General features: G+C 45.1%; 7 protein-coding genes and 1 non-coding gene across 10 annotated transcripts; 5 read left to right on the plus strand and 3 right to left on the minus strand.

The window, feature by feature from the left end:
* The first annotated feature begins 1,222 nt into the window (after positions 1 to 1,222).
* Positions 1,223 to 3,347, plus strand: LOC115767141. Its single transcript, XM_030711306.1, has 4 exons — positions 1,223 to 1,472; positions 1,989 to 2,370; positions 2,442 to 2,578; positions 2,641 to 3,347. The coding sequence occupies exons 1-4, from the start codon at positions 1,347 to 1,349 to the stop codon at positions 2,728 to 2,730; spliced, it is 735 nt and encodes a 244-aa protein (XP_030567166.1). The 5' UTR covers positions 1,223 to 1,346; the 3' UTR covers positions 2,731 to 3,347.
* Positions 1,539 to 1,797, minus strand: LOC115767179. Its single transcript, XR_004018359.1, has one exon. It is a non-coding gene; the product is annotated as a U11 spliceosomal RNA (small nuclear RNA).
* Positions 3,348 to 3,647: 300 nt separating the features above from the next.
* On the minus strand, positions 3,648 to 5,234 carry LOC115767150 (gustatory and odorant receptor 63a). The gene is made up of 3 exons (XM_030711321.1): positions 5,022 to 5,234; positions 4,817 to 4,966; positions 3,648 to 4,754 (listed from the first exon to the last, which is right to left on the minus strand). The coding sequence occupies exons 1-3, from the start codon at positions 5,232 to 5,234 to the stop codon at positions 3,648 to 3,650; spliced, it is 1,470 nt and encodes a 489-aa protein (XP_030567181.1).
* A 493-nt stretch (positions 5,235 to 5,727) lies between these two features.
* On the plus strand, positions 5,728 to 7,258 carry LOC115767139 (hsp90 co-chaperone Cdc37). The gene is made up of 4 exons (XM_030711304.1): positions 5,728 to 5,874; positions 5,935 to 6,138; positions 6,217 to 6,876; positions 6,940 to 7,258. Exons 1-4 carry the CDS (start codon positions 5,842 to 5,844, stop codon positions 7,240 to 7,242), a joined length of 1,200 nt encoding a protein of 399 aa, XP_030567164.1. The 5' UTR covers positions 5,728 to 5,841; the 3' UTR covers positions 7,243 to 7,258.
* A 193-nt stretch (positions 7,259 to 7,451) lies between these two features.
* LOC115767140 (dnaJ homolog subfamily B member 13) lies at positions 7,452 to 8,714 on the plus strand. The gene is made up of 2 exons (XM_030711305.1): positions 7,452 to 8,454; positions 8,514 to 8,714. The coding sequence occupies exons 1-2, from the start codon at positions 7,470 to 7,472 to the stop codon at positions 8,633 to 8,635; spliced, it is 1,107 nt and encodes a 368-aa protein (XP_030567165.1). The 5' UTR covers positions 7,452 to 7,469; the 3' UTR covers positions 8,636 to 8,714.
* Positions 8,715 to 8,846: 132 nt separating this feature from the next.
* On the plus strand, positions 8,847 to 11,814 carry LOC115767145 (patj homolog). Its single transcript, XM_030711314.1, has 2 exons — positions 8,847 to 10,675; positions 10,730 to 11,814. The coding sequence occupies exons 1-2, from the start codon at positions 9,143 to 9,145 to the stop codon at positions 11,789 to 11,791; spliced, it is 2,595 nt and encodes an 864-aa protein (XP_030567174.1). The 5' UTR covers positions 8,847 to 9,142; the 3' UTR covers positions 11,792 to 11,814.
* Positions 11,815 to 12,033: 219 nt separating this feature from the next.
* On the minus strand, positions 12,034 to 12,650 carry LOC115767146 (protein JTB). The gene has a single exon (XM_030711315.1). The coding sequence runs from the start codon at positions 12,577 to 12,579 to the stop codon at positions 12,115 to 12,117; it is 465 nt and encodes a 154-aa protein (XP_030567175.1). The 5' UTR covers positions 12,580 to 12,650; the 3' UTR covers positions 12,034 to 12,114.
* Positions 12,651 to 12,981: 331 nt separating this feature from the next.
* On the plus strand, positions 12,982 to 16,724 carry LOC115767159 (putative uncharacterized protein DDB_G0291608). Of its 3 annotated transcripts, none has more exons than XM_030711335.1 (4): positions 12,982 to 13,202; positions 13,485 to 13,619; positions 15,200 to 15,829; positions 16,160 to 16,724. In XM_030711335.1, exons 1-4 carry the CDS (start codon positions 13,085 to 13,087, stop codon positions 16,561 to 16,563), a joined length of 1,287 nt encoding a protein of 428 aa, XP_030567195.1. In that variant the 5' UTR covers positions 12,982 to 13,084; the 3' UTR covers positions 16,564 to 16,724. The 3 variants fall into 3 exon arrangements, with proteins under 3 accessions (XP_030567195.1, XP_030567194.1, XP_030567196.1); XM_030711334.1 differs by lacking the exons at positions 15,200 to 15,829; positions 16,160 to 16,724 and adding exons at positions 13,863 to 14,513; positions 14,578 to 15,100; XM_030711336.1 differs by lacking the exons at positions 12,982 to 13,202; positions 13,485 to 13,619; positions 15,200 to 15,829; positions 16,160 to 16,724 and adding exons at positions 13,756 to 13,802; positions 13,863 to 14,513; positions 14,578 to 15,100.
* The last annotated feature ends 5,228 nt before the right edge of the window (positions 16,725 to 21,952 follow it).

Here is a 21,952-nt window from a genome sequence, read left to right on the forward strand (position 1 = left end):
GCCTGTTTTGGCAAAATTTATGTTACATTTTTATAGTTCAGTGTAAATTGACTTTTAAAATGTAAAATTTATCATAGCAAACGGCGGCCCGTTGCCGGGCTTAGGCAACACTTTAATTGCTTTATTTTCGTATATGCCGCCCAGATCTGGCAACGCTGCGCCCCGAAAGCAGAATCAGAAGCTTCCGCCAAAAGCTCGCACGTCGCGATAAACATCTACGCGTTTTCAAGCACAGCCAAAACAAAAACAACCCTCAAATATTGAAAAGCTCTTAAGTCGAAACATGAATACCCTTTAGTAAGCTTTAGATATCAATAATTTAGTTTTTGATTAAATATAATTCAAATATGCTTGCATAAACAATTATATCCCAAAAGTAAAAACAATAATGCATACGTTTAGTTCGTTTATTTTAAACTAGTATTTTTACGAAGGGATATAAGTGTGTGTGTGTGTGTGTGTATGTGTGTGTGGGCGTGTGTGTGTTAGTGTATGCATGCATGTCTGTATGCATTTATGTATATATGTTTGCAGCTTATTTTTTGCTGTGCTGCAAATTTAAATAAAATTATTTTATACCAAGTGCCCTTCTCCTCGATTCTCAAGAATTCAAGTAGGCTTTGTTGGAATTCAACAAGGCAACGGCCGGTAGAGGAGCAGCTTGAGGCGGTGGAGCAGGCGAAGGTGGAGCGGGTAAGTATGTAAGTAGAAATGTTTGTAGGTATGTATGCAGGTGTATGTATGTATGTATGCAGGTGTATGTATGTATGTATGCAGGTGTATATATGTATGTATGCATGTATGTAAATATGTATGTGTGCATGCATGCATGCATGCATGCATGTATGAATGTATGCATGTATGTTTGTATGTATGTTTGTATGTATGTATGTATGTATGTATGTATGTATGTATGCATGTATGTTTCCCCGACATGTACGCATGCATGCATGTTTGCATATATGCAACTCAAACATGCATAGATAAAAGTACAAAAAGGGATAGAAATGCAAACTGAAACTAAATTTAACAACCAAATCATTTACTACATCCAATAGACATCATCAACGAAAGGGTATAGATAGTTTTCCTAGAAAACAAGTAAAAGCTTTTTAAGTATCAAAACAAACCTTGGAACAGTTTCCAATACTAGCGTTGGCTTCGCCGTGCAGCGGTCGCACGAAAGCTTTTACGTGGGAGCCGCAAATGAAGACCCACCCTCGAAGCTTCATTGCCAATTGGATGACGAAACAGTCCGCTACCGCCAACAGCTAAAGTTGAGAGCCAAGGGAAAAATCCATAAATTGATTGAAGAACCAGAAGAAGTTTGGAAAAAACTCCGGAAAATGCTGCTGCCCACGGTCAAAACAGGTGGCATCTGGAGCTGTCGCCAGATCTGGGATATGTTAATGTCACCAATATCACCGCGCAACTTGCGCACCACAGCTCTGCTGACGAGCATCTACCAGATGGTAAGTCCCTACCACCACCACATCCCACTCTTATGCAAGCAGCTGCAGTCTGAGAGATCAATTAATGGGGGCGCAGCGCACGGACCACCGGCACGCAGACGAATCCGCAATCCGGCTGCCACCAACGTGCAGCCACCTGCCCCTAAATACAAAAATTACGCACTGGATATGCAAAGCCATACCCCACTGAGCACGCCAGAACCCATCAAAGGCGGCAATGTAGCGCACGCCCCCACCCACAAGGAGCGTATGGATGAGCCAACGGCGCAATGCGTCTGCAATCAAGTTCCTAACAGTGGAACGTGCTAAGACGAGCGCCCTTTTTAGTCGAGAACTGACACGAGACGCATGTTCATCTGCACAGTACTAAAACCGGTTGTGAATTATTGGCGCAATTGCTGAAATATTAGTCCGGAGAACTTTGACAGCCCTGCAAGATCAGCAGAGTTGTATTTGAGCATATTTAAATAGGAATTCAAGTATTTCTATACTCTATTATTTTCCTATTTTCCGCAGCTCATTGCCCATGCAATACTTTTCATGGTGATGCTCTGTCTATCGCATGCGGAGCAAATGCGTCATCTGCTCGATTTGGATATTTTGGATCAGAAGGACAGCGGATTCTACAACATGTCACCATTTCACAATGATATGCGCCTCAAAACCGCAGCACAACTGGCGGATGCTACCGAAAATGCACTCTATGTATTGTCGGGAATTACCATCGCTTATACCCTGAGCACCATATCCTTGTTCTTTGGCGTGTTCAAGAATAAACCTGGTCTGATTATACCCTGGCTGGTGTTCGAGTTTCTGGGTCTGATTGCCTTTGCCGTTTTTGTATTTATGCTAAAGGATACCAAATTGCCCATGATATTTTGCGGACAGGGCTCCTATTGTGAGTATATCATGCACATTTTTGGAGGTTATGTTCAGAGTTAAGAGCTGTCTCTTTTCTTTTTTTTTTAGTTGTCATCTGTTATACGCTAATCTGCATGGATGGTATCAAGTGGTATGTGATGCACAGCTTCTACCAAAGTCTACGCACAATGAACAAATTGCGAGAGATTGCAACGGTGGCCATTCCCTGCCCTGCCCCGGGCGCTGTAAGTATTAACCCCTAACCCAGATTATATATGAAAGTGATTCTTAACAATTCTCTTCACAGATACCCTATCAGTTCCGCAGGGAGCACATGTATTTGGGCAGCAACGGCTACAAACATATTCTGACTGAATCCCCGGATGGACAGGGTTAAATATGGCAGTCACTATAAAACGCTTCGACGAATTCATCATACCCTCCCAATCCCCAACGTCATCGAACTTCCAGCATCAAGTGTCTTACATTTTTTTCAATTTCTTTTAGTTTTCAATGATTTTATTAGCGTTTTTGGAACGTGTGTGATATGGATAAAGAGGAACAGAGAGATAACTATTTTAGATAGATGCAGCGCAAAAAGGGTTATGCACACAGATACACTATATTCTTATGGCAATATATACACAACACATATACATAACCCGACCCGAACCCTAGCAATTTATTATGGTATGCTAGATACTCATTAACTATTTTCAATGTAGTGCGCTTACACCTAAATCTTTGATCTAAACGTTTAGTAGCTGTAGACAATTTAACTTAATTTAAATAAACATAAAAATAAATATGTGTCAACTGGGACTCGAACCTAGTGTCTAATGTGCCACAGCAGCATTCGTTATGTGCTGCGCTACAGTTCGAGCGTGCCGCGTCGTGCTAAATGCTTATATGTATGACATACTAGTGTACTGTAATAGCTTCCGCAGCTTATATTGTCGTCTCTTTTGCTCACACTGCTGTGTTAACAAGGGCATTGCCCATTGGCCAATTGAATTTGACCGTTTAGTTTGAACATCAAATTCGTTTAATAAATGTTGTGTAAAGGTTAAAAACCATTTTGGTTAAAGCAATTTTATTTCAAAAATTTTCAAATGGCCTTTTTTTGTGGCATTATTAACAAATATTAGAAAAAATCTTTCATTTGGCCCGTTGCCCGTTAAATTATTTACTTCTAATAACTATGCTAATATATTATTCTCTAGTTGCGGTGCAGGTTTTGTTTGGTTTCCTTTTCTTGTTTTTTTTTTTTTTTTTTTTTATTGTTGCGGCCTTACAACATTTACCTTGACCCACTTAACCCTTGCGGCCACGCCCAGATCGGCCGACTGGTGTTGTTGTAGTTGTGGGTGCCAAGGTGGAGCTGGGCGTGCCCAGCAAGGTCATGTCATTGCCCAAACTGTCCATCAACATGTCGGCCACGGTCACATTTGAGTTGCCAACGCCGTCGCCCTTGTCCGTCGGAATGCTGATCTGGAACTGCAGCAGCACCACCAAATAGGTGACCATTGTGGTGATCAGGCCCTTGAACAGAGAGCGATTGACATCAAAGAAGCCGCCGCAATTGATGTTCGAGGGATTCATTTCGGTGGCGCGCAAAAACATGTTGATCTCCGTCTGTGCATCCGAGTTCATCCAATTGAGTTCGACCATCAAAAGTTTCTTTTGGAAATTCGTGCGCACATTAACCGAGGCATAATGGGCCTCATCGCAAATATAGAAGAGCAGTCCGATATTCCAGAGCGCCGTTATGGTCAGTCCGATATCCTTAATGCCGAATCCCTCCGACAGCTGTGACATGAGTCCATAAATCGACAGAGTGATGATAAAGAACAAATAGAGACTCATGAAAACAAAGGTGTAGCACAGTGCATTGCCCATGTCCCGGGTCAGCTTGCTCAGGCGCAGCCACAGGACACGATAGTCCGCCACCATGGCGGCGGGCCCGATGTGCTTCAGTGCCTTCTGAAAGCGTTCCGCCAGCAGATAGGCAGTGGTGCTGATCGCCTCGCAGATGAGAAACCACCAGCCGCCCAGCATGGCCGTCAGATTGTCCAGTATGCAGTAGGGCACCACCTGATTGAGATTGAAATCCGACATGGTTATGTGAATGATGACCACGGACAGCACCGAGAGTATGGGCAGCAGGATGGCAATGTAGATCGCCTTCTGCCGTAGATTGAGCGGCAAACTGTGACCCGAGATCTGATAGTAGAGTACCTCAAAGTCATCCCAGTCGTTGAACAAGAGCGCTATCTTCTTGGCCTCCAACCACAGTATGGGTATTATTATAATTGGCAGAATATTGACCAGAAACAGATATGCGATGACCGCCTCCTCGAAGGGTCCGCTCAGCGAGCGCACTATGTGAATTCGATTGTTGGCCACGTAACCCACATAGAACTGCATCAGTCGGATGATTAAACAGGAATTCTCTTTATGTCTAATGGAACGGAATAACTCACCGCTAGAAAAACGAAGAAAACAACCGAATAGACGAAAGGCGCCGAATTTAGAGCAAATTTGGCGCGGGCGGGACCTCGGCGCACAATGGGCAGAACCCCGATGATCCGTAGGAACCAATTAACCGGCGCAATACTGCGATAAAAAACGCTCTGGCAGAACAAACTTCATTTAATAACAATTGAAATCATTTGAATTATTGCTTACCGGGGTAAAGTCTGGATTATTGGAGCCCACCGTGCTTGTAGAACCGCGTTTCTTATCATTTGCCGGCGGTATATAGTCGTTGTCCAAACGTTCAGCCAATCCAATAGAATACTTCCGGACTCCTTGAAGATAGGCTTGCGCATTGCCGCTGTTTATGGGCTTGGCATTCAGGAATACCGTGTCTGCCTTTTTGCGTCTATAATAGCTGGCCATTGTTCTTGAACTGTGAGCATTTTTTACACCTGACTAGCTGCCTTGGCACAGACATGGCCATTAAAAATGCATTTGACCTCGCCCTCTATTTGTTTCTTCGTGTTTGCATTGCAAGAACAACTTGAGTTTCCTGTTGATTTCGTTTGTTTGTCTTCTGCATGCATTAACCTTAACCATGTGTCCCAATTTCAAATTTTCATGAAAGGCGCGCAACTGCTTGAACTTTCGCAATATTGCTGTTTGCCAACACTGTCAGTTCTATCGAAATCGACTGAGCTATCGATGAATTGACTTTCTAGAGCCAGTTAATTAAGTACGCTTAAATCATGGAACGGACGTCATAGTTCAAGTGTGGTCTTCACATTTAAGCCAGTTCCATATTCAACTTTAAGAGAAGCACATCATAATTATTTCCCCGAAGAGAAGTTTTTGTTTTTTAAGTCACTGAGACAGTGTCAGGTATAAAAACCATCGATATTAAGCAACTCAACCAAATATAAATTCGCTCATCGATAGATTGATTTTAGTGCATCACTAGCTACATTTCTAGAACTTGCAGAGAAAAGCCGAAAAAAAAACAATAAAATACAAAAATTCAATAAGCAATATGGTCGATTATAGCAAATGGAAAAATATTGAGGTGCGTAGTCTTAAAACAAACGTGAGCAATTAAACTAACCACAGTTTGAATTTCTCGCAGATTTCGGACGATGAGGACGAAACACACCCAAACATCGACACGCCTTCGCTGTTTCGCTGGCGGCACCAGGCGCGCGTGGAGCGCATGGCCGAGTCCGAGAAGGAAAAGGAGGAGCTGAAGAAGAAACGACAGAGCTATCAGGCGCGACTGATAAATGTCAAGGAACTTATCAGTAAAAAAGAAGGTGACGAAGTGGCACTGAAGGTAACTATAAGCTGAACAACCTGTTATCAATATTTTATTAAGTCTCGCATCCGCTAACCATATATATACATATCACAGAAAGAACTGGAAAAAATTGAAAACGAGGGAAAGGAACTTGATCGGCAAGAAAACGAGTTGCTGAAGCGAGAGAAGAAGGCGCCGTGGAATGTCGACACAATAAGCAAACCTGGCTTCGAGAAAACAGTTATTAACAAAAAGCCACCACGCAAAGCGGCCGAGGACCTGACCGAAGAGGAGCGCGAGCAGCGCATGAAACAGTTCGTCAAGGATAACGAAAAGCTGTGCAAGCAGTATGGCATGTTGCGCAAGTACGATGACTCCAAGCGTTTCCTGCAGGAGCACTTGGATCTGGTGTGCGAGGAGACGGCAAACTATTTGGTTATCTGGTCAATCAATTTGGAAATGGAGGAGAAACACGATCTGATGGCACATGTGGCGCATCAGTGCATTTGCATGCAGTACATTCTGGAGCTGGCCAAGCAATTGGATGTGGATCCGCGCGCCTGTGTTAGCTCGTTCTTCTCCAAAATTCAACAATGTGTGCCTGAATACCGTCAGCAATTCGAGAGCGAAATTGAGGGCTTCAAGGAACGCATCCAGAAGAGAGCACAGGAAAAGTTACAGGAGGCCATGGCACAGCTGGAAGAGGAGGAGAAACAGGAGCGTATGGGACCCGGCGGTCTGGATCCCGCTGACGTTTTTGAATCCCTGCCAGAGGTGAGTTTAATTACGTCTCAAATAAAATTGCATACTATATGATCGCTTTTTTGCATCGAACAGGAACTTAAAGCTTGCTTTGAATCGCGTGACATTGAGCTATTGCAGAAGACTATAGCGACCATGCCGGTGGATCAGGCCAAGTATCACATGAAACGTTGCGTCGACTCTGGCCTGTGGGTGCCAAATGCCGCCGATGTGCAACTGGGCAATGATGAGTCGGAGGCCAAAGATGACGAGACGGCGACGGCGACAAATGAAACGCCAACGGAGAAAGAGAATTCCAAATCGAATAACGATAAAAGTGCCGACGCTGCCAAGGAGGAGCCCTTATATGCTGGCGTTAGCACCGACGACGTTGACTGATCCTTCAGCGCTGTTATTGCATGTTACACTATAAGTTTAATCTTAATAACCTGCCCATTTGTTCAACAAACTCAGTTGGTGTGTAGTTTGAGAGAAACCCAACTAAATTTTCAGTACTGGGCTTGAGCTTTCAATCAAATTCAAGCTGTCTCCGTGAATATATACTCCCGATAATTAAAAATACGTTTATTTAGTTTCTATATATATATATATATTTAACTATCGCCATGAACCGTCCAGAGCTGGACTACTATGCTGTGCTGGACATGCCGCGCAATGCCAGCAAAGAGCAAATCACGTTGGCATACCGCCGCATGGCAGTTCGTTTGTGTCCGCATCGGGACAAGAAATACGAGATGGACTTTGTGCCGCTGGCGCAGGAGGGCAAACTGACGCACCTGTCGCCCATGAGCGAGACCAAACAATGGGCCTATATCAATATGGCATTCGATGTGCTGGGCCACGATCTATATCGTGCCATCTATGATCGCTTTGGTGAAGCGGGCCTATTCGAGGGCGTGATGCTGCCCAATGGCTATTTTCCGCCCTATCAATATCATGGCGATCACATGAAGGTGTACGAGCAGGTCTTTGCCAGCTACTCGCCGTTTGCCAATGTCATAGACGCCATTACCAATCCGCCCAGCTTGTATGCCACCAGGGAGCACGGCATTGGCGTGCGCCACAAGGATGCCAATACGGAGCGCATTATACATTTGTCCTTGGAGGAGGTGCGCACCGGCTGTGTGAAGCTAATGCATGTTTGGCGCCAAGAGATTGTCGATAAGAAGGAATCGCGCCTGGAGAAGCGCAAGCACACACTCAAGCTAATCATACAGCCGGGAACCACGGCCGGCACGCGCTTCTGCTTCAAGGAGGAGGGCGATCGCTATCCCACGACCATTCCCGGCGATATTATATTCATTGTCGCCGACAAGCCGCATCCGACATTCGAGCGGCGCAATATGCATGACCTGGTCTATCGCTATGACATCAATCTGGCCCAGGCTTATACGGGCTTCACGTTCTTCGTTGACACCCTGGACAAGCGTCAGCTGAAGATTGTCATTTCGGATGTGGTTACTCCGGGCTACCAGAAGATCATGCCACTCGAGGGTTTGCCCAAGTGCCGTAATTTGGATGCGGTGAAGGCAATTAAGCAAGCCAATAAGCGAATTGAAGAGTTTGGTGACCTAATAATTGAGTTTAATTGTAAACATTGCTTAACAAAACAAACAATAGCTGGAACAATAATTACGATTTATTTGCAGACATATTCCCAAAATATCTGACACCAGAGATGAAGGCATTGACCCGTGATTTCTACAAGGAGTTCCGTAGGATGGAACAGCAGCTGGAAGATGAGGAGAAGCTGCATATGGAGGATAAGTGAATATGATATGAAGTGATGCATATGAAGTGAATAATTGTATTTTATTTGATTTGAATTGTGCAAATACAAATTAACTGTGATTTGAAAATCGAACTCATTTGGCACCCAGCAGCATACTTGGCCTAAGGTATCGATAGTTTGGTAAGGTATCGATAAATCGATAGAGTGTTCAATTTTTACGAACAGGTAAAACATAGCATAATTAAAAAACAGCAAGAAAAACAACAAAGAATAATAATTTGTGCTAAAGCGAAAAACACATAAAAAAAATAACTAATTATATCAGAGTGTTGAATTTCGACGTAAGCTCGTAGAGAAAAAAAACGCTAGAAGTGCAGCTGAAAGCCAAACTGATTTTTGGCCTACATAATTTAATTACTGACACCTGTGCAGTACGCCCCCCTCCAAGCCAGCCCAGGGCCAAAGCAACGGAAATACCAGCGATACGCTTCAGTGCAAGTGGAGGCCAGCTAGCTGACCACACCCACATCAAAAGCAGAGGTAAAAATGCACCTGAGCGCCGATATTTCCAGTGCCTTGCAGCAAATCGAAGCTGTGAAAAAAGGCATCGACGAGTCCGAGGATGCGAAGCTGCAATTGCAAACGGCGGACAGTTTAAATACTATACTGGGCATACTGACAGATCCGGTTTTCCGTACCATTGCCCATGTGCAGGAGTCGCTGTACGAGCTGGGCATACAGCTGGGCCAACATCCGTCCATGTTGCCCAACGACTTTGACATCGATGTCTCCGGGAATCTGGTGCTCAGCCTGAATGGCGGGGATGTTATGTACGATTCGTCGGCGCCAGCTAGTCCGGACAAGTCCAGCTCAACGGGCGAGGGTGAGGCGCGTCCACAAAGCCAAAACTCGAAGTCGGCCGCCGCCGATTTATATGCCACGGACTATGCCCAAATCCAGGCCATTGAACTGGTCAACGATGGCACTGGCTTGGGCTTTGGCATAATTGGGGCGCGCAACTCGGGCGTCATTGTGAAGACCATCTTGCCAGGCGGCGTGGCAGATCGTGATGGGCGCCTGCGCTCCGGGGATCATATTCTGCAAATTGGCGATGTCAATCTGCACGAGATGGTTTCCGAGCAGGTGGCCGCGGTGCTGCGGCAGTCGGGCACACATGTGCGCCTCGTGGTGGTGCGTCCCATTGAACAGAGTCTGCCCACGCCACAATATGCCTTGGAGCCGGGCAGCGCTGTGGTGCCCACGCGCGTGCTCGTCGATCCTGCTGAGCTAGAGCGCTATCTCATCTCGACCGGCTATCCAGAGATCTTTGGCGAGAGCTCGACGGCATCTACGCCGCAAACGACCACGGAGGATGAACGCTTTGTATATCGCGGCGAGACCTCGATGCTGATTGATCCCAGCATTGATCTGGACGAGCTGCTGGCCCTGCCCGAAACGGAGAAGCTGCAGGTGGAGCTGAAGAAAGATGCCAACGGCTTGGGCATCACCATTGCCGGCTATGTGTGCGAAAAGGAGGAGCTCTCGGGCATCTTTGTGAAGAGCGTCTCGCCGGGATCAGCGGCGGATCTGAGCGGACGCATACGCGTCAACGATCGCATCATCGAGGTAGATGGCCAATCGCTGCAGGGCTATTCCAATCATCAGGCTGTCGAGCTGCTGAAGAAGTCCGGCCAGGTGGTCAATCTGCGCCTCGAGCGCTATTTGCGCGGTCCCAAATATGAGCAGCTGCAGCAGGCCATTGCCGCCAATGCCAACGAGAAGCTGCCCGCCAGTGCACCTGGCACACCCTCGCGCGCGCCCTTGCCAACGCCCTCGTCCACTGCCACAGCTGCCGCCAGCATCTCGTCTGCAACAGCGACCTCCAGGGAGCTGGAGGATGAGACACTGCCCGCGCCAGACGCCTTCATGATGACCACGCCGCCCTCCAGCTCGCTGGCCACCACCACAACGCTGAGCAGCTTTGGCGCCGGCAAGCAATTGGTGGCAGTGCGGGATTCACTCGAAGGCGCGCCCAAGATTATACCCACGGATGTGGTCCAGCTGGCCGATAAGCAGGAGGTAAGCATCGTATAACTTTGCTATATTCGTGATGCTCACATTTCCCTTTTGCAGGCTGTGCATGCCAAGAACTCTAGTCTTATCACGCGCCACAAGTACCACATGGAACCGGAGCTCAGCGAGGAGATCGAGGCGGAGATTGTGCGCAAGTGGCAAAAGATTGTGGGCTCCGACATGGAGGTGATTGTGGCACAGATCAAAAAGTTTGCCGTCGGCGGCCTAGGCATCTCGCTGGAGGGCACCGTCGATGTGGAGGGTGGACGCGAAGTGCGTCCACATCATTATATACGCTCCATACTGCCCGACGGCCCGGTGGGTGTCAATGGCGTGTTGCGCTCGGGCGATGAGCTGCTGGAGGTTAACGGCGAGCGCTTGCTGGGCATGAATCATCTGGAAGTTGTGGCCATATTGAAGGAGTTGCCATTGGACGTGCGCATGGTGTGTGGACGCAGCAAGGGCACCACGCTGTTGCCCTTCTCAGATGACACCTTGAAGAAACTGAGCAACAATTTTGAAAACCTGCTGCCGGCCACGGATCGTCTGGTGAAGGCCAAGTCCGACGGCAGCCTGGCCACAGCTGGCTCAGTGGCCGATGCGGACAACGTGGCCGTGGCGGCCTCGTCGTTCAACAAGCTGAAATCTCGCTCACTGGAGCCGCTCACCGGCCTGGCCATGTGGTCGTCGCAGCCGCAAATAATTGAGCTGCTGAAAGGGGATCGCGGCTTGGGCTTTTCCATACTGGACTACCAGGATCCCTTGGACTCGAACGATACGCTGATTGTCATACGCTCGCTTGTGCCCGGCGGCGTGGCTCAGCTGGATGGCAGGCTTATACCAGGCGATCGGCTGCTGTTTGTGAACTCCATTAATTTGGAGAACGCTTCGCTAGATCAGGCCGTGCAGGCCTTAAAGGGCGCACCCAAGGGCGTGGTACGCATCGGCGTGGCCAAGCCGCTGCCAATGACCGATAACTCGCTGAAGGCGTGCAGCAATGCCAGCACCACCAGCGAGGAGACACTCGATGCCCAGCAATCACCGCCAGCGCTGCCCACAGCGGCGCCTCCAACAGCAGCCAAGGGTGCAGAGCCGGATCTGATACCCGACTGGCGCAAGTAGACGCTGCATCAGTATGCTGTTATTATATTTATATAGGAATTGGGCGCAAGTGCACCAAAAACCAAGTATGTTATGCACCAATTGTGTTGACCAGAGCCGCCGCAATGGGCGCGGCTCGGCTTGTCCCTAATCCGGGACAGCTGCATTCCCGATATTCGCAATATATTCCATTCCCCCGAGTATTAGTTTAAGTGTGTGTGAATTTAATGTACTTAAAGCTAAATAAATTATGCAAATCGTTTACAATAGTTTAATATATATATATAAAAATGTATGTACACAGTGATGCGTTGAGTATCCTTGGCATGGCTGCTGCTCAGCGGCTACTGCACCCGATTCAGCTGGCGCTCGATGCGCATATAGTTGCGCCTGGAGAGTATGCGGTCACGGGCATAGCTCACCAAATAGCTGAGCACGCCCAGCACAAATGCCATCGCCTCGAATTTGATGAAATTACGCTGTTCGATGAGCGCCACTCGGTCGCAGCTCTTGGTCACAATCTCGCCGCTCTTGCAGCGCAGCACCTCCTTGTAGTGCGTGTGGATGCAGACGCCCAGACTGCGGCTGACTATGTCGAACTCGGAGCAGGGATGACACTCCTGGACCACAGTGTAGCTCTCGTGTCTCCAGCAGGTCGAGTTGTTCTCTATGACGAACTGTTGGCCGCGACGACGCGCCAGGCTGCCCTCCGCAGCATAGCGGGATTCGATAATAAGCACTAGGATCGTCACCAGGGTGAGGGCGGTCAGGCCCAGGATCATGTGATGCCTCTGGCAGTTTTCGAGCATTTTACTTTTGCTTATAATTGCTAAACAAAAAAAAACTAAGATGAAAGCCGAGTTTGTTTTTGCTTTCACAGCTGTTGAGTCCAGGGCTGCGAGCAAGTACTCAATTATAAAGTTTACACGATACTTATATGACGAAGGAAGTTCGTAAGCTGAAAGTTGCATTAGATGTGTGATGATAGGGCCTCAGTAAATCATAAACGATTAGGCTTAAGAAAAAAGCAGACGACTACAAGCTATTCATAAAATTTTATTTATAATTATGAATATTAATGAATATTACAAGCATTGTGAGTTGTCAAAGGTATCGTTACGTTCGTTGATGCATTGCAGCAGGCATCGATGCCCGACTATCGATATTCATCGATAGTACAGGCTGTTTACGAAAAAGTAAAACATGCAAATGGCAAGGAAGGGACAGAGACCAAAACAATTACGAAGATAGCCTTAAAGAGAAACGTGGAAAATTTATGAAAAACTGTGAAAATTGTGTGGTGGCGCATAGAAAATGGTGCTGCGGTCGGGAATTATAATTCCATTTCAATTTCGCGATACTAAGAAGCTGCTCATGATTGGTGTGCCCGAGGAAAATCGAAATCTGAACATATGGGACTTGAAGAATGTTGGTAAGCCCTGTTAACGGACAGAGTGCTGGTGCGGGTGCTGCTTGTCAGTGCCAGGGGGCAGGGGGCAGGGGCAACAGCGCGCACGCTGCCGCTGCTGGCCGCCCCCAGGCCCAGGGCAGGTCGTTAAACTTAATTGCCTTCGAAAATGTGTGTACCGAGAGCAACACCCAACTGTGTAATGGCTGCAAAGCAGCATAGTAAATACATAAATTTGTGAATTGCACATTGGAATTGAGCGATTTTCTCGATTTTGTTTCTCTTTCTGTTTCATTTCGTTTGCAGTGCGCGCCGCATTTGGCATCTACAATTTCGAGTTTCGCAACAAAAAGATCGGCTTCAACATACCCGATGAGCTGCTGCTGCATTATTTGGCCCAACGTCACGACCTCACAAATTTCGTTATAGAAATCAGCCAAGGTAATTGCATTAGCCATATAAGTTAGCCGCGTTACAGTTTAGCGTTTAAGCCCTTAACAACCTGGAGCCATTATATATATACATTTGTATATATCAAAAGAACTACAATATATATGAATGCCATGTGCGTTTATTGATCTGTGTGTGTATATAGATGCGGCAGCCGCAAAACGTGCTTTGCTTGTAAGTCTCTCACAATTGCATTGTAATAAAAATTCCCATTGAAAATGCTTCCTTTTGCAGCCCTAGACGATGGTCATGCCAAGGAGCTGCTCTCCTACGAGCCTTCCTGCTCCATGGCTGCGTTGAAGCAGCAGCAGCAGCAACAGCAGCAGCAGCAGCAGCAACACCATCATCCGCATCCGCTACAGCACCATGTACCACTGCCGCAGCGCTCTAATGAGAGCGGCAGTCACGGCCACGACTATGTGGCTGGTGGAGCGTCGGCCTTGCCTGGATCACAGCCAAATTCGCCAGCGCTGCGCGTTTGCAATGAGCCTGTGGACTCGCCGTTGGAGCATGCCAATAACTCGAATTCGGAGCATGCAGATGCTGGACAAAAAATGCGGCTCACACAGACCTATGCGGAACGCACGCCTGAATCGCTAACACAATCCATAGATCCCATGGACATAATACCCAAAGCAGAGTCCGAGTCCGAGGCGGAGCGTGTAGCGCGTGCAGCCCGCTATCAGGCACGGGTCCAGCAGCAGCAACAGGAGCAACAGCAACACCAACAACAACAGCAACAACAACAACAGGCACAAGCCTTGCAGCACGCGCTGCCTGCCCAGCAATTCTTTTCAAACTACACGCACAGTCTGCCGACTATGACGCCACCAAACACTTCGCAACAGTCGCCCTACACGCCCGGCCTGATGAGTCGCTTTAGAAGTGAGTAGTACCCGCGAAGACGGTAGAGCATTTCGTAAGTTTTATTAATTGATCTTGCTTGCAGAACGCGGTGAGCGCATGTCCAAGGATCAAAAGGAGCTGTACGTCAAGTTCTTTGAGGACAATCCCTGCATGCTGTCGAACCATCGCCGGCACGATGGCCTCACCGAGCCACTGTGGGCCAAGCTGGCGCACATGCTCAATAGTGTGCCGCAGGGCGCTGTAAAGAACGTGGAGGATTGGAAGCAAACATTTGATGCCTGGCGCTATCGCATTTTCATGTACACACGCTACAACTCCAAACTGAGCATGTCGGAGACGAGCGATCCCAAGAACTTTAAGCCATTGACCGCAACTGATCAGAAGGCGTACGCCATGTGGACCAGTCACAAGCACATTGCACCGCCGGACTACGACAAAATGGATATGTTTGTGCCGCTGGACGAGAGCACCACGGCAACGAACAGTTACGACTACTAAGGCCGAGTCCAAACCCCAACCCCAGTGCAAATGTTAATTGATAATCAGAACGAAGATGACGTGTACTTTAACTAATGCTAAGCGCTAAATACATTATGTTTAAGCAACATATATGAAACACAAACTTTCTTTTGATTAAGCAACTAGATTTAAGTATATTTTTTGTGTGTAATTCTTGTAACTAACTCGGTTCTTTTTGTTTTCAGTGTACGATGCCGCCTTGGAAAACTATGTGCTGCATCCGCAGTGCCGCTGTGGTGCCCAGAAGCTGCTCAACGATTCGCCCACACCGGAGGAGCCCACGAATTTGTGCCAGAGCAGCACTGTCGTGGATGCAGCGCCCTCGGCCTCAACGCTGGCACTGCCCAGTTGCGATGATGATGAGCAGGAGAGCATGAAATACCGCATAGATAAGGCTAGCAGCGGCGCCGCGTCTGCGGAGCTCGGCATGCCCGCCTATGATCCGTGCACGCCCAAAATGGACTATGATACGCAGGACGAGCTGCCGGATTCGCCGCACTCGCAGCACCAACAGCAGCAGCTGCAGCAGCAGGTGCCAACGGCGCCCTTGCCCTTGCCGCCGCCACCTACACATATTCCGCATCATCATCAGCACGAGGAGGAGCAGCAGCAGCTGCTGCAGGAGCGTATACAGCACGAGTTTATGCTGCAGCAGCAACATCAGCATCAGCATTTGCAGCAACAACAGCATCTGGCGCTGCTGCAGCAACAGGAGCAGCAGCAGCAACAACAGCAGCAACAACAACAACAGCAGCAACAACAGCAGCAAGGCGTCAGCATGGCCATAGCCACAACGGGCACAAACAACATTCGACGTAAGTTCAACAACAGATATGCAGAAAAGTATGCTATATTGGGAAATCTATCAAAGTCGCAAAGAAAATGAATCATTAAAGCTCTGTTAACTGTAGAATAGAATATGGACAGAAGAAACCATCAATATATGTGCTCTACCCAAGTCCAACTGGGGTGTCCGTCCTCAAATCAGAGACTATAAAAGAGAGTCAGAGATTTCCCCGTCCAATCGAAATCCATAGTCAGAGCTGTGGATATCAAATTTAATTTGTATGACTCATAGAACAGTCGTGCATGTTTTTCTCAGCATTCGACAAAGTATTAATATTAAACTTTCTTTCTCTTTACAGAACGCAAGGAGCGCATGTCGAAACGGCAAAAGGAGCTGTACGTGCACTTTCTGCAGCAGCATCAGTTCATTAACGACCATAGACGAAATGATCCGGTGCTGGATCCGTACTGGCTGAAGCTGGCCAATCTGCTGAATGCTGTGCCGCAGGGCGCCGTCAAGCATGTGACCGAATGGAAGCAGACGTTTGACAATTGGCGGTATCGCATCTTTTTGTATGCGCGCTACAACTCGAAGCTGCAGGATGAGGAGGCGCAGAATCCGCGCAACTTTAAGCCGCTGACACGCACCGATAAACAGGCGTACATTATGTGGATACGCAATCCGGACACTGCGCCGCCGGATCTGGATAAAATGCGCAACGTGTTCTGCAATCTGGAGGAGAATACAACGCATCAGGACTAAAAGCCAGCCGGTCTTAACCGGGCCGGCTGAAACTGAATGCGCTCTCGCTAATTGCCATTGTTCTAGTTCATAAGAGATGGTTTTCTATACGACATACATTTTATTGTTTTCATGTTAACGCTGTGTATTTTATAGCTGGAAATGCATTTTTCCCTTTTTTTCTTTTTGTTATGCTAATATATATAAATATTAATTGAGCGATTTTTAACTTTACATGCAAAAGCTTGGAGTGTGCAGAGCTGGAGAGACAAGTTTTTATCAAAGATCTCAAGGACTTTATCTTACTTTTGCAAGGCTTTTAAGCTTGCTTAAACTTAGCAATATGTTGATTATGTGAGATCATGTTTGTAATAGGTTTCATATATAGTTCCGATTTCATATTCCATCTTCTTTCCAAAGTTGACCCAAACTTTTTATGAAACTTTTTGTTGTCAACTTCTTGAAAGATTAACTTTTTGTTCTTGACCTATCCTAACATTGAAGACTTTTTATCTTATCAGAATCAGACTTCTATATCTTATACATCTATAAGAAAGCTTGGCAAACGAATTATTGTTGGTGTTAAAAATCTGTTTTTATTTTCAAGGAATTCGCATCTTACTCATTTACAGATTCTACTATGCTTTTAACAAATCAACCATATCTTAACAATATCGAAATTCTATATAATATACCTCCAATAATAATATTTGTCCGGAAAGCGAGTTGTTGCTGAAAAACATGAACTGTGTAAATATTTTGTAAATCTGTCATATCAGGCTAGTTTATATTATTTTGAATAGCCCGAAGATACTTTTGCTTTTACTTTTACTTAAGCTTAAAGTCTGGCAAATCTTGAGGTGACAGCCAGGAATCCAATGTTCAAGATCATACAAAGAACCTTCTGGCTTGCGTTTACTTTCAAACTCCTTTCGAGAATTGGCTTAAGCCGGTTATGCAGTGTGTCCCTTCGTTACGGCACCTTGAACTTTAATGGAGTTTTGTTTTCGTTCTGGCTGCACTTGTTGGCCTGCACTGCACTGTGTCTAGAATTTAAAGTTGACAAACTCCTTTCGATATTGCAGCATTGTTGCTTGTGTAAAACATATTGTACTGTGTACTTCCCTATCTGCGATATACAAATCAAGATCTCTAGACACCTACGTGTCTCTCTCTCTCTACGTAGACTTCTTATGCGTTGATTAATTTGCTGCCTGCGGGCGTACAGCATCCAATCTGTGGGTACTTGTCGCACATGCTTGGATTTGCCGCTCCGGCTGCTGCTGTTGCTGCTGTTCGAAACTAATCCGGCGATCATTAATTAACAGTTCAATCAAATCCGATACGCTCAATGCCTGTCGACTGACGACTTTTTGGGCGCTACACAGAACACTCTCGGCTTAACCGACACTTACAAGCATATCAATTTATGCGCTTAAATAACTTAAAACTTCATCTTTTCTAAGCGAGCCGGTTGGCTTTTTGTCAGCATTAGAATTTATTTTCTTTATTGCAAGTTTTTTTTCTTCTTTCTATTAATATATGACTGCAAGAAATTGCATTGAATTGTGCAAAGTGCAACAATATAATATAAATCGTGTTTGGAATAACAGAAAATTTATATATATTAAATGCCACATAAATTAATAACTTAAATGAGCGTAACGGAGTCTGCAAAATGGCTCGTAAACTGCTCCAGCTGTTCGAATAGCACGTCCGTTCTGTCCGACTCTCCGACTGTCCGACTGTCTGTCTCAGTGTCTCTTATCGTCGGCCAATTGCCATTACTAATAAAGATAAATGAATGTGCGCTCATTAAAAATGTGTTCCAAGACATTGAGTTAGGTTATTGGCTGTGAATCGACTATTGATTCGCGGCATGTTCTCCGAGTTACCATCTACTCGATCTGGCTCTGGCTGTCAGGTCATATCTATTCCAGATCTGTAGCATTCAGTCAAGCGTTCAAGATCAATATTCTCAATAGATTTGCATATACACAAACGGCACTCCGTATTGAAAACTGTAGGCCGTGCTAGTTGACAGCCTCCGCTGGGTGGCACTGGACTTATAAGTTATGACAAGTGGGCTTAAACAATGCTAACTGTAGTAGCAATCAATTGATTCATGCATAAAACATGATGTAATTCTATATAGAGCATATAGTTAATGATCTTGCAACTTGCATATGTTATCTCAGTTCTAAGGACAGCCCGCAGGCTAGCCAATGCCAAGGTAAACTCAAGCCTCTCAACATATCTGTCTATTAGGGATATTAACATATATATTTTTATAATAATTATAATGATAATACGAAAATAAAATTAAGATAATTAAGTGTTTTTCATCATTCATCATTATTCTCTAATTCCAACTTAAAATACTATGATAAGCCTCAAATTATGTGGCAGCAGCATTTGACTAAAAATCCTCAACAAATCCCATATTATTTTTGCTGCAATTCTTTGAGCTGCTGTGGCATTAAGATCAGCTGTCTGAAGCCTTGCCCAATCTTAAAATGCTGAAAATAACATAAATTAGCCTGCCTGTCACTTTCGATAGTTTACAAAATTACCATCAGATTATTTCGTCTCGAAGAATTCTCCCACACTCTCTAAGCTGCAAAAAAAAAAAAATCGCCTGCTAGCGGTAGCTGCCACTTGTACGGCCCACAAAATCATCAGATCAATCATAAGCACATGCGAGCAACAACAAAAACTGTGCTGTAAAAAAACGATAAAACGACCATAAATGCGATAGAGATCTTTTGTAAGACCTGTTTTGTCCATGCTGGCCCCACCATAAAATCAACTTGTCAAGCCAAAGCGTTTTAAGCAGACATTTCTGTTGATTTACTATTGGAACAAAAACACATACATATAATTGCAAAAACTTGTGTATGCTAATCGATCGTCCGTCCGATTGATATGGCTTTTTAATTATATTTACATTTTAATTATGGCATCTTAAGTGCCCTGAACCTGAACCACATACACACACAAACCAATATCTGGCTTAATGTTTGCGGTAAGAATCGTTTCCGAATGTTTTTTTTTTTGAATGAGGAAATCCGATTTGAACATAAATCTTGCGAAGCGCATCAAAAGGCATTCAACAATTCTTTTGCAAACTCATAACATTTAATAGAAACACTTTGTACGCAAACAAAAATTGCTCAAATATACAATTTAAATTCGGTTTGCTGTCCGATCAGGCTTGGATGATATCATGCGTTGTACTTAAGATGTGCTAGGAATCGTTTCCAGAGGCGTTGACAATAGGGCAAACTTTTTAATTGGTTAGCCTTCAGTTAATGCGTAAAGTGCTGAAAAGAAATACAGACTATAAGCCTATATATCAAATTTCAATGTCGCGCACGTAACGACAGCTAAGCGGTAGGCCTTTTTTTTTTTGCCAGCCCAAAACGTTTTGGGCCCATAAAGAGGTCAGGGCTATTTAAAGAATGCACGTGTTGACAATACGACAAACATAACTGATCGCAAGCGGAGCATTGGCCAGCCAATTTGGCATCCTGCTTGGCGGGTTCATAAATAAGTTCCTAAATGCAGCCAGCATTAACATATTTAATGTAGAAACTTTGCCAACAGCTGAGTGTATTCTCGTGCTACAAATTGAAATATATTCTTGATTAATTAATACAAAAAACAAGTAAATACGATTTATGTATACGCAGTGCACTGTGCGCTTCCATAAATGCTAATGAGCATAATAATAATAATTAAAAGTACAAATGAAACAAATCGCACGAAAATCCCAGCAATATGTCCAGCCGGAAGCTGCCCTAGCAACATTTTGCACAGGCACATATGGAAAACCCGCTTTGGCAACAATGAAAAACCAAAACAAAAAACCAAAACCAAAAAAAATAGTAATAATAAAGAAAAAACGCAGCCGAACGGGCCGTCGGCAGCGGCTCGTGCTTCGTGTTCGTCTTTGAAACCAGCTGATGAACAGCCGCAGTCGCCGTCGCAGTCGCAGTCGGGAGACCTGAGAAGTGAGACTTTATGCTGATGCTACCACAGTTGCTGCTTTCAGTGTGGCCCGTGTCTCCAATGTGTTTTGTCACGCTTTAAGCGCTGTCCTCGGTACAAAAATACAAAAATAACAGCCCAGCAACAACAACAAACATTCAATAACTCAGCAGCAGCAGCAGCAGCAACAAACACACAACAGCTAAAAATATCAGCAAACGTATGTGCAGTGTCAACTGATGATGCAAATTGCAAAACGAAAAAATAACTATCAAGTCGCATGGTGTTAATTATGACAAACGTACACACACACACACACACACACATGGTGTTGTTCTAACCGAGTGCAGTGCATAAATGTTGTACAATTTGAACAAAAAAGCCAAAAGCAATAAAAATTCCTGGCAACAAAACAAAAGACTTAGGCAACGAACTTGCGTGTAGCAATGCAGCATCGCCTGTGGGCAGACAGGCACAGCTACAGCCACAGCCCAAGCCGCACACAAAAAACAGAAAGAAACACTCAACTGCTGTCAGAGCCGTGTTAAATTTATGCATACAAATAAATCAAAGCCAGCCCGAGCCTGAAAAGGAGGCGTTCTTGTCGCTGTCTTTGTCGCTGTTTCTTGTGGCACGCACAAAGCATTTGTCTAAACGGAAAATCTACAAAAAAAAAAAGAAAAATTGAAACAGCAAAACAAAAAATGTTCAAATAATATTTTTAGTAAATGCTGCAGCTTTAAGGCCACATAAATCAAAATTCGCCAATCTAGGTTCAAAAAAAGGAAGGGAACATTTTAGTTAATTGAAAAAATGAGAGAAAAATATACACAAAACTCATATCATGTGCATAATAACACGAAATTAAACGCCTTTTTTAATAGCTAACAACATTGAAATGGGTTGGTTTTTTTTTAAGGCCTTTAGATGCATAGGCACGCACTCAGATATATTGTGGTTATGCTGTTTATAAGCCGGAAACACTTGCTCACACTTGTGGATAATTGCAGGCACTTAGCTATGAGTACGTTAAAATTATAACTAAGACTTCTTAAGAGCTGGCTAATTTTCATTTATTATTTGTGAATGAATTCAATTTAGAGAGAGAGAGAGAGAGAGAGAGAGAGAGAGAGAGAGAGAGAGAGAGAGAGAGAGAGAGAGATAGAGCGAGAGATAGACCAAACGTGATTATAAAAGGAGTCTATATAAAGAGTTGAACTGGAATGCAAATCTAATCGAATTCTAGTTCTAGTTATTTGTACTTGTTGCAGTGCAGCTGAAAACAAGTTAACACAAATAATTAAAACATCAACTCATCTTAACTAAACTAGTTTCTCGAGCTAAACTAATTAAATATATTTGTATATATATATATATGTAAAGTTCTCAATACCCATTTAAGGTCAACTGCATTTGGCTT

The sequence above is a fragment of the Drosophila novamexicana genome, unplaced genomic scaffold (genome assembly GCF_003285875.2).
Source record: "Drosophila novamexicana strain 15010-1031.04,08,12 unplaced genomic scaffold, DnovRS2.1 tig00001340-arrow-arrow-pilon, whole genome shotgun sequence".
Taxonomy (NCBI): Eukaryota; Metazoa; Arthropoda; class Insecta; order Diptera; family Drosophilidae; genus Drosophila; species Drosophila novamexicana.